Source organism: Chiloscyllium plagiosum, unplaced genomic scaffold (assembly GCF_037043375.1).
Source record: "Chiloscyllium plagiosum isolate Xiang-an unplaced genomic scaffold, Cpla_swu_hap1 HiC_scaffold_37, whole genome shotgun sequence".
In the NCBI taxonomy this organism is placed as follows: Eukaryota; Metazoa; Chordata; class Chondrichthyes; order Orectolobiformes; family Hemiscylliidae; genus Chiloscyllium; species Chiloscyllium plagiosum.
Genome location: NW_028270175.1, coordinates 23,189,867 through 23,205,935, shown reverse-complemented (window position 1 = coordinate 23,205,935; position 16,069 = coordinate 23,189,867). Strand labels below are relative to the sequence as shown.

General features: G+C 40.6%; 1 protein-coding gene across 3 annotated transcripts in view; it reads right to left on the bottom strand.

Annotated features, from left to right (window-relative positions):
• pusl1 (pseudouridine synthase like 1) overlaps nucleotides 1-13,952 on the bottom strand; it is an 89,697-nt gene extending 75,745 nt beyond the window's left edge. For 2 of the 3 annotated variants that reach the window (XM_043675830.2, XM_043675832.2), the window contains exons 1-2: nucleotides 13,819-13,952; nucleotides 11,844-11,913 (exon numbers count right to left, since the gene is read on the bottom strand). In XM_043675830.2, the coding sequence (XP_043531765.1) occupies nucleotides 11,844-11,913; nucleotides 13,819-13,874 (126 nt within the window). In that variant the 5' untranslated portion in view covers nucleotides 13,875-13,952. The remainder of the gene's footprint in view (nucleotides 1-11,843; nucleotides 11,914-13,818) is intronic. The other variant, XM_043675831.2, reaches the window with a different exon arrangement.
• Nucleotides 13,953-16,069: the final 2,117 nt, after the last annotated feature.

Sequence of the window (16,069 nt, the reverse complement as noted above, 5' to 3'; positions counted from 1 at the left end):
AAAGCTACAGGAATGGGGCCATGTGCAAAGAGACACATCATCACAGCAGCAAGGTTATTCCAACAGTTGAGGAAGGATTTCATAGCCAGGGAAAGAAGACTTTGTACAATAAATTATATTTCTGTTCTGTGAAAGATAGGAACATTGGAAATTGGCATGGGAGTAGGCCATTAACCTCCCACTAAGTTTACAGAAGGATCACTCTAACGTGCAGCATTGTTGTATCTTTCCACCAGCGCCTAAAGAATTTGTACTGAACCCTGAGCGGTGTAGATTGGTTGTGCAGGAATATTGGCTTATTCTGAATCTATTTAACCCATTCATATACAATAAATACTTAACATTTGTACAACACGTGAATCGTCATTTACAATAATTCCTTGCAAAATGAAATAAAAAAGGAAAATTTTGTGATTATACTTCCTTGCATGATGATCATCAGAAGTGGGAGTGTGCGTGTGCAGACGCTGATCAGTGAGGAGATTTTGTTCCTTGACGTTCACTGGCAGTGTCTCCAAGGACTGTCACTAGCCTTTTCCCAATCAGATTGAGTGCTGTCAAGTGAGGAAAATACGCTCACACTTGGAAATTGTTTGCATTCATTTTGTTTTATTTCATAGAATGTGAGCATCGCCTATTGCTCATCCCTCACTAATATCGCACATGATCTCGCTCAACATTCATACTATTCCAGCTCCTCATTATAATAGCATTTGAATGCACAAAACCACCCATTGAGTTCTCCAATACTTGCTTAAGTCAGAAATATATCACTATTGAGAGCATATTACTGTATTAAATGCCTCACTTATGACCTGAATAAGCTAAATCTGAGCCCTATACTTTCCTTTTAAGGATTCTCAGAGCAAGGCAACAAGCTTTTGCTATTTATACTCAGTCCAACTGAGATAAGAATCAATAAATCACATTAAGAGCACTTTGAACAGCAGGACAAGATCTGATGATATAGCTCATATAATGTGACAACTCCATTGAGGGTTTTTTCATAGCAATTCTCCTTTTTTGAAAGAGAATGTTTTCATGTTTGAGTACTACCTGTTTAAAACAACACAAGACACGTCAAATCAATTCTTGAGTGAAGGACTCATCTTATTCTGTCCATTCAACAAAGCCCATTACTTGCAGGAAGTAGGAGATCCCCGAACATATTTGCTTAAACAAAAACGTGTCTATCAATGTATTACTGGTCTCATGAAAGACAACTGTCTCTGAACTATCACGTGATTCAGAGTGTTTGAGAAAAGAGTCCTGGCATTTGTGTTGTGTGCTGACATCCCATCGCTGAAATCACCACAATCTGTAAAACGGTAGATTTTCAATTTTTATAGATAGAACATTACAGCGCAGTACAGGCCCTTCAGCCCTCGATGTTGCACTGACCAGTCATACCAATCTGAAGCCCATCTAACCTACACTATTCCAAGTATGTCCATGTGCTTGTCCAATGACGACTTAAATGTACTTAAAGTTGGCGAATCTACTACCGTTGCAGGCAAACTGACGTAAATCAGTTCCCACAACCCACATTGTTCAATATCTGTACCCCATGCAAATCCCATTTTTAGGATGGATTGTGAACTTTATAGGGGCTCTACTGTTAATTGAATGATATGCATGCTCCACCTACTGTTAGATAAAGCCACTTCTGGCAAATTTACAAGCACACAAAAATACATTTGTGACATTATATCTAGTGTCACAGTTTGTTTCTGCCACTGTGCATGTAGTCCCAGGACCTGCCTCATGTCAGTAATGTGAATGCATATGACTACTCAGTTGGATACCTGCTGTCAAGTAAATGGCTTGAGTTGAATCCTTGCACTGCTCTGGTCTCTTATGTATTCCTGATTTTCATTACTCACCATAGTTGCACAGACCTTAAACTCAAGAATTCCCTCCTGCAATATCTCTGCTGCCATTTCTTTCTTTGGTCAATCTTTAAAACATGCACATTTCACTAATGTTGTAGTCACCTGGCCTATATCTCCTTATTTGGCTCAATCAAATGTTGTTAAGAAGCTCCTCTGAAGTGTCTTAGGGCATTTTACCAAGTTACAGGTGCCAAAAGTACAGCGTACAAGGAGGAAGCAATACTCTGCAAACTACTACAAAACTGAAAGAACTGCAGATACTGGAAAGTAAAAAAAAAAACAAAAAAAACAGATTGCTAGAAAAGCTCAGCAGGTCTGAGAGCATCTGTGGTCAGAAATCTGTTAGTTAATGTTTTGGATCCAGTGATCCTTCCTCAGATCAGCGCAGTTGTTCAGTGTTAAATAATAAAGATAGATCTTGCTGCAAGAAAGAGGAAATAAAATCAAAAAGACAAAGGAGGAACCATACTAGCAAGTAAAGCGTATATTTGTGGAATCCACAACTGCAGTCTCAGATTCTTTGAGAAAAATGCCTGCTGTAGCTAGGAGTGCAACAGTGAGAGGGTGCAATCATTTACTGTCCTTCGCCTTGAGGTTGGGGTACAGCTCTGCAGGCTTAAGGCACCTTCTGAAACACTGAACAAACTATGGAACCCTCTGGCCATAGAACTGGGTAGTCGCTGCTTGGACACACATGACAAATGGTCAGTTGCATCAGTGAAGGACTCCGGTATGGCAGGTGCTTTGGAATAGTAACCCTGCACCTTCAAGACTAGAATAAGAAAAGAGGCAGGAAAGATTCCAAAAGCAGGCACAGACTGAATATTCTACTCCCTCAAAAAAGACATGGTTTGAATAGTGCAAATCTCAACACTGAAGCTTTTAATAACAAGAACGACAAGTGCTGTAATCTTTCATCTGCAAATCTATCTGGGAGCAGTACTTGTCAGAAGATTGCTCAGGATTTTATAAGCCAGAAATTTCCCTTTTTAATGGGCTCCAGGCTAGGAGATAAATCTCAGCCACATATGGTGCAAATCAAGTTAAAAGAAAACCACAATAAAATATGCATTCAAATTCCACAATGATAATCTGTGGCAGGTCCAGGTCTGTCCGTCTGGTGTACAAAACTCACACACACAGTCACACAGGGCAGATGGAAGAAAAGCACACAGGGCAAGGTGCAAAATTCCTGGGCCAATGAGTATTCTCCATCAGCAAAGGCTGGTTTTAATAGAAATTTGTGATCTGTGGTTGATGTTACCACACACAGATTCCATAAATATAATTCAATTGTTCGAAGTCAATAGTCAATTCAGGTGAGGCTTTTTTTGGCCAGTTTTCATCCCCTTGCTTTTGATGGGACATAGTCTCCAGCAGTTCTCCAGTCCATTGTCCAAGTCACCATCTTTCATAAGGCAGCTTGCTTTCCCACTAAAGTGCGCATTGCAACAGTGCCCATTTATGTTCTCGTCTGAAGTCCATGCTGGTGCACTTTATAATGGTCTCGATTAGCAAGAAGCAGGTGTGGATATGCTGAGTTATTTTCCCCCTCCCAAGCTACGGAGCATTAATTTCACAGTTGAAATCAGCCATATCAGAACAGTCGGCCATTCTACTTTCTCGGTGGAAGACGACTCCATACAGAAAATCCCAGCCAGACACTATGCAGCATTCATTTGCCAAACTCCCGAGAGCTGATACTTTAATGCAAAGACCACAGGAATGTTGTTGTAATGGATTTGCAATTCCCACCAGTTGTGACAAACAATATAAGGACAACTCTGATCCCAAGCCTACAATCCCAGAGTCTGGTACTAATGCATCTCCATTACAAAAATCTCGGAGTTGAGACACTTTCTCACTGCTGAGTCCAAAGTTAAATATATCCCCCACCTCCCCTAGTTCCTCAGTATATAGGATTCAGTTATTTCCTTCACTGGAGTGGCTCATGACTTGATCCAACTTGCAGATTTTAAAGTGTGGGTTGGATGATATTGCAATGTTGGAGGAGTGTGTGTAAGGGGACAGAAAGCAAATTAATGGTAAATGGACATTGACAGGAGATGGCGAAAACCCAGGTTAAGATTAGAATTGGAAACGGTCACAGATCAATAAGCAGGATCACATTAGGTGTACATTTACCTATTGGTTGGACCATATCTGGTGCATTGTTTGCAATTTTGGTCTCCTTACCTCAGGAAAGATATTATTATTGTAGGGGGAGTGCAGCAAAGGGTCACCTGAGATGGCAGGACTGATCCGTGAAGGGAGATTGGGCAAAGTGGGCTTGTATTCTTTGAAGTATTTGAAGAATGAGAGGTGAGCTCATTGATGTGTGAAAAATACTTTAAGTGATATTTGCAGGGGAAATTTAGAGGATGACAGGTTTCTATTTGCAGTGGTGTAAAAAGGTTATGAGATAGTGCGGATAAAAGGCATTGAAGTGTTTGATCAGCCATAATCTCATTGATACAAAAGGTTTGTTGAGCTGAAGGGCCTACTCCTGTTCCTATGAGTTGCCAAGGGGACTACTGAATGAACCCTGAACCCAAATGAAATAATGAAATCTTACTTCAACAAAAAAAAAGTGCTTTGTCAATGGCGTCAGTTGTCTGTACTTAGCAAGGTTAAATGTGGCAGTATAACCACAACAGGATTGCAGCCACTCATGCTACAGTTTCTGTACAATGTAAGCCAATTCAACTCGCGAAAAATGAAAGCTTGCATAAGTCTCTCTCAGTAATCATTACATTTAATCCAACTCTCTCATCCATCCCACAGACAGACTACATTGCTGACAACAAAATAAAACCATAAAGTTCTACTCCAACTTTCCTGCATCAGTGCAAGGGTTGGCAGCTGTTCTATACTTATAACTCAAACACGGACTATTAAAGATTCATTGAATATTGAAATGCCAAGAACATCCTGGCAGAGTCAGACCAGAGCTTTGTAACTTCTGCTGTGAAGCACTCCAACCCTGCATTCCTAGACATAGAAACTATTAAATGGGTTACAAGCTTGAAACGGCCTCCAGGCTATCTGTTCATCGAATCACAAAATCTTAAGCACAGAAGGCAGCCATTGGGCCATCATGTCAGTTGGCTCTCTGAAATTTCCACCTAATTACTCCCACTGCTCTCTCACCAGAGCCCTGCAAATGTTTTCCTTTCCTCACATATAACTAATTGCCCTTTGAAAGTTTATTGTACTATTGAATCTGTATCCACCACCTTTTCGGGCAGTGCAGTCTAAATCATAAAGTTTCCTCTTCCCCTCCTGATTCCTTTGTCAATTATTTTAAATCTATGTCCACTGGCTAACATTCCATCTGCGTTGAAAACAGTTTCTCCTTATTTATTCTATAAAAATCCAATCAACTTTAACAGAAATTCCTTGCTTTTATACTCTATTAATAAAGCTAAGTATCCTGAATCAATTTGTCCTGCTTCCTTCAAAATCCTAAGTATTTGAATGTTTAAGCCTTGCATCAGTGGATGAGCCCCTGCCTTTGAACCAGCAGCTACATCTTGGAGTCTGGTCTTGTTGCCCATAGAAGGTGCATCTATAACATGGTCAGGTAAGTTGATTGTTAAGCTGAAAACCCTTTCAAACACCTATGGAGGGCGGTAAGAGTAAGACAGTCAGCCAGGAAGAGTGACACTCCTAAAGCTACAGCTTAGGGCAAGAAACCAGAAAGCTGTCCCAGGAAAACCGAACTAGGGAAACAGATGTAAGTATTAGCAATGTCTGCCTCATACTACTGTGCATGAGAAGAGAGGGGAAGATGATCAAAGAACTTTAGTTTAGTTTATATTGGCAATATCAAGTTTTCCATCCAAAAAACATGTTAATCTGTTTCAAACATTCTTTATATTTTGCTTACACTAACTTCCATTATATCTGGTATTTTAAATATTAAAATCTTACATGACTGCAATTTTTTTCTTACTACACTTCTGTCATGTTTTGTCAAGATCTTTTGTCAATGTTATTACAACATAAGATCATATCGCCTGTATTCTACCATTTCTCCCCAATTAAAATTTCTAACATGCAACTAAGGGTTCACCCAAATGTAAAGAAAATACAGGCATATTCCCTTCTCCTCCCTTGTATGCCTTTTGCAGGGACCGTTCCCTCTGTGACACCCTGGTCCATTCTTCCTTCATTCCCACCACCCCCATGGCACCTTCCCCTTCAATCACCGAAAGTGTAACAATTGCCCATATACCTCCTCCCTCTTCGGTATCCAAGGTCCCAACCATACTTCCAGGTGAAGCAGCACTTTACATGCACTCCGCACAATCTGATCTACTGCATTCACTGGTCACAATGTACTCTCCTCTACACTGGGGAAATTAAGTGTAGACTGGGTGACCAGTTCCCAAGACACCTAGATTCTGTCCGAAAAAAAATGACCCTGAGCTTCCAGTTGCCTGCCACTTTACCACAGCACCCTGTGCCCTGGCCGACACCTCTGTCTCAGGCTTGCTGCAGTAGTGAAGCTCAGTGCAAGCTGGAAGAACAACACCTCACTTTCTGCTTGGAGACCGTCCAGACTCAATATCAAGTTCAATAATTTTAAGGCCTGAACTCTCCCATGTCCTAATCCCCAAGCTCACACACCTAGTACTTGTTATCACATAGGTGAAGGTGAGGACTGCAGATGCTGGGGGAAAAGCACAGCAGGTCAGGCAGCTTTTGCCCAAAACATCAATTCTCCTGCTCCTCGGATGCTGCCTGACTTATTATCATATAGTCTGCCATTAAACACAACTTCTTATTAGACACTAATAGACTCCATTAACAGCTATTCACTCTCCTAGCCAGATCACTATCCATTCCTTTGTCTGTCCAGCTGTTCCTCTTTCTTTGGCTTCTATAACCACCTCTCATTTACTCCTTAGACGCTCACCCAACTCTAGCTTCTGCACATAAACCAAGAGTTCCTAGCTACCATCTGTTCTGAGAATGAGCCACCGGACCCAAAATGTTAACTCTGATTTCTCTCCATAGGTGCTGCCAGACTCACTGAACTTTTCCAGCAACTTTTGTTTTTGTTTCTGATTTATAGCATCTGCATTTCTTTTGGTTTTTAATTAAAGAAAATCCAATTTGGTAACACGACGAAACATTCCCATTCATTTCTTTTATTCCAGTCACTAGAACAGACACACATTGCCAACCAGCACATCAATGGCTGAAGTCATTAAATGTGTATTGGTGGTTTAGGGATTCAGGAAAATAAATGCATTGCAATGGTTTTAACTTTGCAAAATTCCCTAAATTCGGGGAAGCTTCCACTGGATTGGGAAATAGCAAATTTTGCTTCTTTAAACAAAAGGGATGGAGACAGAAAGCATGAAATAAAAGGCCAGTTAGTTCGACATCTATCTGGGAAAAGCTTTATAAGGTATTATTAAAGATGCTACAGCTCACACTTCAAATCAGGCAGAACCAACATGGTTTTGTGAAAGGGAAGTTATGTTTAAATGTGAAGAAGTAACGTTCTGTGGAAAAAGGGAGACAAGTAGATGTGTTGCACTTAGATTTCCACAAGGCATTTGATGAAGTGCCACATCAAAAGTTATTGGAGAAGATAAAGGTCATGGTGTAGTGTAATATATTGGAATGGATAGATCAAAGCACAGCCTAGACATATGTTGGATATTTTCTGGTTGGTAAGATGTAACAAGTGTTGTGCCACATGGAGCAGTGCTGGGGCCTCAACATTTTTCAATTGGTGTAAATGATTGCGATGAGGGGACCAAAGGCTTAGTTGCTAAATTTGCTGGTGACACAAAGATAGGTAGATAAATAACGTTGAAGGGTAGATAAGGGGATGACAAAGGGATAATGACAAAATACATGAGTGTGTAAAGATCTGGCAAATTGAATATTATATGGGAAAATACGAAATTGTCCATTTTGTTAGCAAGAATACAAAGCATACTCATCTAGATGGTGAGAGACTGCTAAACCGAGATGCAGAGGGGTCTGGATATTTTACAGCATGAATCATAAAAATGTTGGTATACAGGAATTACAGCATACATATTAGGAAAACCAATAGAATGTTATTGTTTATTGCAAAGGGTACCAAATATAAAAAATAGAGAACTTATGCTTTACTTAGACAGAGCACTGGTGAGGCCACATCTGAAGTGTCGTGCACAGTGTTAATCTCCCTATATAAGGTGGGGGGGTTTCATTTTGGTGAGCCCTTGTTCAAAGGCACTCAGTGCTTTGTTAGCAAGGGCTACTCCCTGCCCTTGCTACTGACTCCCTTGTTGCTATCACTAACCTCATTCTGTGAAACTTCTATTCTATGAAACCATTCATGACTGGCTTTGGCAGGACTGCAGAGTTTAGATCTGAAACACAGGTTGTGGGATCGCTCAGCTCTATCACTTGCTGCTTATGCTATTTGGCATGTAAGTAGGAGAAAGTGCAGGGAGTAGTCCTGTTTGGTAGCTGCACCAGGTTGACATCTCATTTTTAGGTATGCCTTGCACTGCGCCTCCTGCACGGACCAAAAACCCAGGCTTGATCCCCTGATTTGATGGTAATATGCCAGGCCAGGAGGTTGCAGGTGTTGGAATAAGATTCTGCTGCCGTTAGTGACCCACAGCACCTCATGAACGTCCAGTCTTGAGTTGCCAGTTCTTTTTGAAGTCTATCCTATTTAGCACAATGATAATGCCATACAACACGACTGATGGTGTTCTCAGTGTGAAGGTGGGACTTTTACTCCATGAGGACTGGGCGGTGGTCACTCTTATTGACACTGTCATGGACAGATGCATGTGCAGCAGGCAGATTGATAAGGATGAGCTCAAGCATGTTTCTCCCTCTTGTTGGTTCTCTAACCACTGCAGGTCCAGTCTAGCAGTTATGTCCTTTAGGACCCAACCAGCTTGATCAGTAGTACTGCTGTCAAGCCATTTTTAGTGGTCAACACTGAAATTCCCCTGCCAGAGTACATTTGCACTCTTGCTGTCCTCTGTTCAACACAGAGGAATACTGATTCAGCACCTGAGGGAGGGCTGTACATGGTAATCAGCTTGCACATATTTAACCTGATGTCATGAGATTTCATGGGGTCTGAAGTCAATGTTGAGCACTCCCAGGGCAACTCCCTTCTGACTGGATACCACTATGCCAGCACCTCTGCTGGGTCTGTCCTGCTGGTGGTACAAGACATATCCAGGGATGGTGATGGTGGTGTCTGGATCATTGTCTGTAAGGTATGATTCCACGATTATGTCTATGTCAGGCTGTTGCTTGATTTGTCTTTGAACTCTCCCAATTTTGCCACTAGTCCCCATATGGTCATAAAGAGGACTTTGCAGCATTAACAGGGCTGACAATGTCATTGCCTTTTCCGACGCCTGGGTTGATGCTAGATGGTCCAGCTGGTTTCATTTCCTTTTGAGAGTTTGTAGCAACTGATACAACTGAGTCACATGTGGGTGAGGATAGCAGATTTATCTCCCTGAAGGACATTTGTGAACCTGATGAGTTTTTTCAACAATCGACATCGGTTTCATGATCATCAGTAGATACTGAATTCCAGATATTTTACATTGAATGCAAAATCCACCATCTGCCACGGTGGATCCCAAAAACATTAGCTGCGCTTCTGGATTAATAGTCTACCAATAATACCGCTAGGCCACCTCCTGTTCTTGATATACCAGACTTCCCGACATGTCTTCAGATAGTAGGTGAGACCCCTATTTCCTCTATTTAACACCTCCAAGGGTGTGGCAGCTTCAACATCAGTTGTGGCATTTCAGAGAAACTCAAAAGTATTCTTTAGACCAGAAATGAGCATTTGTTAACTGTTGAGAGTATTTGACAGCTTGTCCTCATTCCTCTTCCAAAGCAGATTGGCTCATTGACTTTCTGTACCTTAGACCTTGAGTACTTTCCCTGGATTTGACAACTTACTCCCATAGCTTCCAACTTCTTCAGGAGAGTTTAAGTAGTTTCATCACTTGGCCCATCCATGCTGCTGCCAAGGTTTATCTTTAATATATACATTTTATCTTTATCAAGGCAATCAAACATACACTTGCAGCCATACTCTCTCACCACCTTGATACATCAATATGGAGAATATTTTTCAGCCAGGATCTGGGATCTGGAATGCAATGTTTGAGAGTGCGGTAGAGATAGGTTCAATTAGGGCATTTCAGAGGGCAGGAATTATTACCTGAAAAGGTAAATGCCTTTGGATAGTCAAACCTGAATGGCCTCCTTCTGTGCTGCAATCATTCTATGATTCTGTGACTATTCATCAACATTATGGTCTTTGATGTAACATTCTCTTGGAAATTATTTTTTGCAGTAGGGATGGATTCTTAGAGCAATATGTTGCACAGTCTGTCTTGGAACAGACTATTTTAGATCGAGTAATGTGTCATAAGGTGGAATCAATAAGATATCTCAAAGCTAAGGTCTGGCCAGAGAATTGCAATCACAGCACGTCAGAAATTCAAATTTACTTTGATAGGGAGCAATACAGGTGTCAAACCAGTGTCCTAAACTTAAATAAGGGCCACGACAGAGGTATGTTTAAAGAGTCACAGGCTGGGGGAAAAAATTCTGAGGAAAGGTCAATGGATGAGCAGAAGCAATATTTAAGTTGATACATCATGGCATTTAACAAAATTGTATTCTGATCAAAAGGATTCAATGAAAAGTATGAATCAATCGTACTTAACTAAGGCAGTCAAGGACAGTTTCCAAACAAAAACTAAGGCTTAAAATGAGGTGAAAATTAGGCTGGAGGATTGGGATTTTTTTGGAACCAGTAACTGATTAATAAACACCTAATAAAGAGGGAGAAAACAGATTATGAAAGTAGTTGTCAAGAAATATAGAAACAAACAGTAAGAGATTCCAAGGTTATATAAGAGAGTAGATAAAGTGAGGGACCCTTGGAGGATGTAATGCGGGGAATTAACAAAGGAAACAGGGAAATGACAGATAATTTTACCCAATATTTTGCATCGACTTCACAGTACAGGACACTATAAACATCCCAAAGATAACAGATAAGCAAGGTGCTACTGGAAAGAAAGATCTTGGAACAGTCTCTATCACAAGGGACAAGGTATTTGATAAACTAATGGCTCTAATGCCAGACAAGTCACCAGGCTCTGATGGACTGCACACAGGAATTTTAAATGACTGTGCTACAAATTTATTGCAAGCATTGGTCAAAATTTTCAAAATTAAACAGGTTAGATTTGGTGTTTATTCATTAGAGTTTAGAAGAATAAAGGGGGATCATATTGAAGCATACAAGATCCAGGGATATATTTCCATAAGTAGGGGAAATCTTGAACTAGGGGACAGCTACATAATAATATTTAAAATGGAGATGTAAAGGAATGTCTTCTCCAAGAGTGTAGTGAGTGTTTTGAATTCTACCCCATGTAGTTGTGTAAGGTAGATGACTGAAAGCATTCAAAGATGAGGCAAACAGATTTTTGAAATATCAAGGAGTTGATGGCTATGAGAAGCCAACATGAAAGAGGAGTTGAGGCAGATCAGCCATGATCTTATTGAATGATGGGGTAGACTTGAGAGACTGAATAACCTCTTCCTTCTGATGTCCTTATATTCTCGACAAAGAATTAAATGCTTCAACAACCCTCTGTATAGTTCTCTTAACATTAAACTCTTTGTTAAGCAATAAGTTTAAACCGATGTCTCTTTACTATTGATACCCAACACCAGAAAAAGGATCATTTGAAAGTCTTTTCGAAATCAAGGAAGCAGCCTAAATAGGTTACACAACACTCTACAATCTCAATTAAGTTGCAACCTTCTCTATATGTTTTATATCTTCGCCATTCATTTATTATTGGAGACAGGTTAATGCAAAGCATCCTTAATTTAGTGCAGAAAGGCTTTTTATTGTCATAACCTTACCGAGTCACATACCTCCAAATAATTCTGAACTCCAAAAATTGGTTGATCTGAAGGCGATTTCATTACTCCACTGTAAAGAATGAAATATAGTATCTGTATAAACAGAGTGTTTATATTAGAGGTCACTTTACATGGTTCAATAAAGTACTAAGTTGTACTGACATTCGAAAAGAAAAGAACAGGTGGAGCAAACAAGCTCCAGCTTGAGCATCCTATTCTGCTGCCATCTTGATCATTTCTATAAGAGGGCAGCGATGTAGGACATTCCAGCCACAGCTCATCCGCTCTGCCCATTCTTTTCTCTCTTTTTCTCCCTCTATGTTTTTCTTCTTCTCTTCTGTCTTCTCAGACACTCAGCCTTGGACACCTAAAGCACGGTCACCAGCAACTAGCAGCCCAGACCAGAGGACCAGTGCAGAAGAGTGATGGCAGCCAGTGGTCAGATCACATGGAGGCTCACTGTGCTGGTATGCTGCGAACAGCCCTTGGAGAGAGATTGTGATGTTTGTCTTTTTAAACTTTGCATTTTTTTTTGATCTACGGTTATACCATAACTTTTTTTTTCCTCATTTCTCTATTCTGTAACTAAGGATTGTGCCAAGGTACCCTATACCTAATGTGGCGCTGTGTGTTGGTGACATCGTTACACTGTAATCTTGTAATTGAAGAAGCTGTACACAGGTACCTTTGTACCCAAGATGGTACTGTAAGTGGTGACGTTAAAAACATTTCATTGTACTGATTTGAGTACGTGACAATAAAGCTAATTCTAATTCTACATTAAAACAAACTCATTGCAGCTTTTATAGTAACTTTAAAGAAAACCCACCCCTTGTGACATATAGCCAAGGGATTTTCCAACTCATCTAAAGGACCTTATGACAATGAAAATCATTGGATGCAAGAATACAACAAACAATAATGTACACAACTAAGAATATTCCTTTGTTTGCAAATATACTTGCATCTTGTGATAAATATTCATTCACTGTCAACATTTGGTCTAGCATTGTCACATAAAGGGCATATTGAGAATCTTTCAAGGTATATTTCAGGATCTCCTGAGTTGATTGATAAGTCTCTGGAATTTTACTAACTCTGATGTGCCACATCACAATAAACTACTATCAAGACTATTTGTTGATTACTTGAAATGTTATTTTGGCCTGTTTGCCTGAGTCTAATCAATGCATTTGTCAACATAGTTAAAAATCACACAACACCAGGTTATAGTCCAACAGGTTTAATTGGAAGCACACTAGCTTTCGGAGCAACGCTCCTTCATCAGGTGATTGTCAACATAGACTGAACTCCATATCATAAAGTTCAAATGCATTGATTTCTCTCCAGTTCTAAAGCCACTGACTTATGATAATATCAGTGACAGGAACCCCTGACACCTCACGCAACTAGCTATTTTTCCACGTGTGAGTGGAAACCAAGGCATCTGGTCCTCCTTGGCCGAGGTCCACCAGAGAGACAGCAGACTGGGGCCACTGGACAAACCATTAGGGTTTTGAAGAAGTCATCTCGGAGAAAGTGAGGACTGTAGCTGCTGGAGATCAGTCAAAAAGTGTGGTACTGGAAAAGCATAGCCGGTCCTGATGAAGAGCTCATGCTCGAAACGTCGACTCTCCTGCCCTTTGGATGCTGCCTGAACGGATGTACTTTTCCAGCACTACACTTTTTGACTTTTGAAGAAGTCATATCAGACTCAAAACTTAATTCTGTTTTTCTCCCCGCAGATATGCTTCCAGACCTGCTGCGTTCCTCCAGGTGTGTGTTTTTGTATCTTAAACCATCAAGGAATCGATGGGTTCTTTCCTAAAACTAAAAACACTGGGGTCATGACAGCAGCCGGGGTCAATCGGAGACAGCCCTTTCCCACTCCATGTGACCGGAGCTGCATTTACACCTGGGGAAGAAAGAATCACTGTCTAAAGGTGTCCGTGTGAAAATGGGAGATTGTACCCACCTGTATCGAGTGCCACAGTACTGAAAAAAGATTAAATACCGCGCCTTCGCCGCCATTGGGTGCTCCGATCCCGGGAACAATCGTCCTTCCCTCAGCGTCCGAACGCGACTGGAGGCTCCAGGACCCTAAAGCCCAGCCAAACAAGGGCCTGACAGAAAAAACAAAATCACAGACGCACTACGGGTCCCACTGAAATATTGAAGCACATATTTAAGATTTTATACTGAATGTATAATTAATCCATGTTACGCCAGATGTCTTGAAGGTTAATGGAAAAACAAGGCAGGCTCATTTTAACACAGCCCTGATTTGTCCCTGAATGAGAGAGATAGAGCACATTCGGGGTCCTTCTCGAAAGGTGACGCCGATCTGATGCTGTCATGGACTCTGAGCTAATGAGAAAAAATGCAGGAGATAGGGCGTAGGTTTGCGTGAAGGTCAGAGGTTACAATGCGGTAAGAGATCATTCTGGCCATTGTGACAGCGCTGTTTCCCTGAATGGACTGTTTTTGTCCTGTTCAGTTGCACGTTTTTCCTTATCCTGTCACCACCGCGATGCTTCCAGATTCTAAGCCATTCGTTGCGTGTCCGCATGGCTTAATTTGACAGTTGTTTGAACTCTGTGCCCCCTTGTCTCAAATCGTTCATACATGAAAACATTTACTCTGCCAAGAACCACATGAATTTTAATACCTCTATCCAGTCTCCTGCCTTTTCTTTCTTATTCAAGGAAAATATTCCCAACATTTCCAATCCATTTTTGGAACTAAGGTTCCACATCCCTGGAACTATTCCCATTAATCTGCTCTACACTCACTTAAGTACCTTCACATCTTCTTTAAAGAGCAGCATCTAGAACTGAACACTAAGGCTGAACTAGTATTTAATCCAGGTTTAACATAAATTCCTTGTGCTATGCTCCGTCCCTATTAATAAAGTGGACAATGTCATACTCATTGTTCTCACAATCTATCATATCACCCTCAATGACCTATGTACATAAACATCATGTGCTGATGGGCCCCCTTTAGGGCTGTACCTTTAGCTTATATTGTCCCTCCATATTCCTCTTTTCAAGATGAATCACTTCACATTTCTCTGTATTAAACTTTATCTACCACTTGTCTACATCCTTTTGAAGTTTTGCTATAGTCTTTTCAGAGTTTACAAAGCTTCCAAGTTTCATACCGTCTACAAATTTTGAAATTGTGCCCTGTGCACCAAGGTCAAGGCCATTAATATATATCAGGAACAGCAATGATCCCAATGTTAATTCCTGGAGAACTCCAATGTAAACATTTTTCTGGGTCAATAAATATGCATTGACCAATACTCTCTGTTTCTGTCACTCAGCCAATTTTGTATCCTTGTTGCATCTTTTTTAAAATTTCATGAACTCTAACTTTGCTTGCAAGACTGTTGTGTGACACTATATCAAATGCCTTCTGAAAATCCATGTACACATCAATAGCATTGCCTTGATCACCCCTCTCTGTTACCTCTTCTAAATGTCCAGCAAGATAATCATGTATTACTTTCCCTTAACAAATCAGTTCTGATTCCCCAATTAACCAGAATTTGACCACAGACTTAATTTTGTCCTGAATTATTGTTTCTAGAATTTCCCATCACCAAAGTTAAATTGATTGGCCCGTGGGCCTTTTTTGAACAAGGGTGTAACATTTGCAATTTTTCAGTCCTTTAGAACCGTCCTTAGGTGTAAAGAAGACTACAAAGTGATGATACTGCCATCACAATTTTCACTCTCATTTGGTCCTGTCATCTTATCAATTTTTAAGTTCCGACAATCTATTCAATACCATCGCCATATCTATATCAAATCCTTCTAAAGCCTGTTCTTACCTTTCACCATGGCCTTCGTGTCTTTTGCTTTGGTAAAGATAGGTGCAAACTGTACAGTTAATACCAGATTCATGCCCCTGATCCCCTCTGTAAATCCGTTATTGTTCTCTAAATAGCCCTGCTGTTCATCTTACTATCATTTAATATCTATGCATCTATAGCTGATTTTGGTCTTCTTTGGGGAGGGATGGAGGAGGTGGAGGAGAGGAGGAGAAGGACAGTTGCAGTGGCTCCAGTCCGGCAAACAGAGTGGAAACGAGGGACAGTTTAACTTTCGGGACATTGAATAATAAGCCACGCCATACTTTCAAATCGGTTTTATTTTAATTCTTCTTCTCTGTAACTGGGAAGGATTTGTACACGGAAGCAGACTGACATCCACCTATGC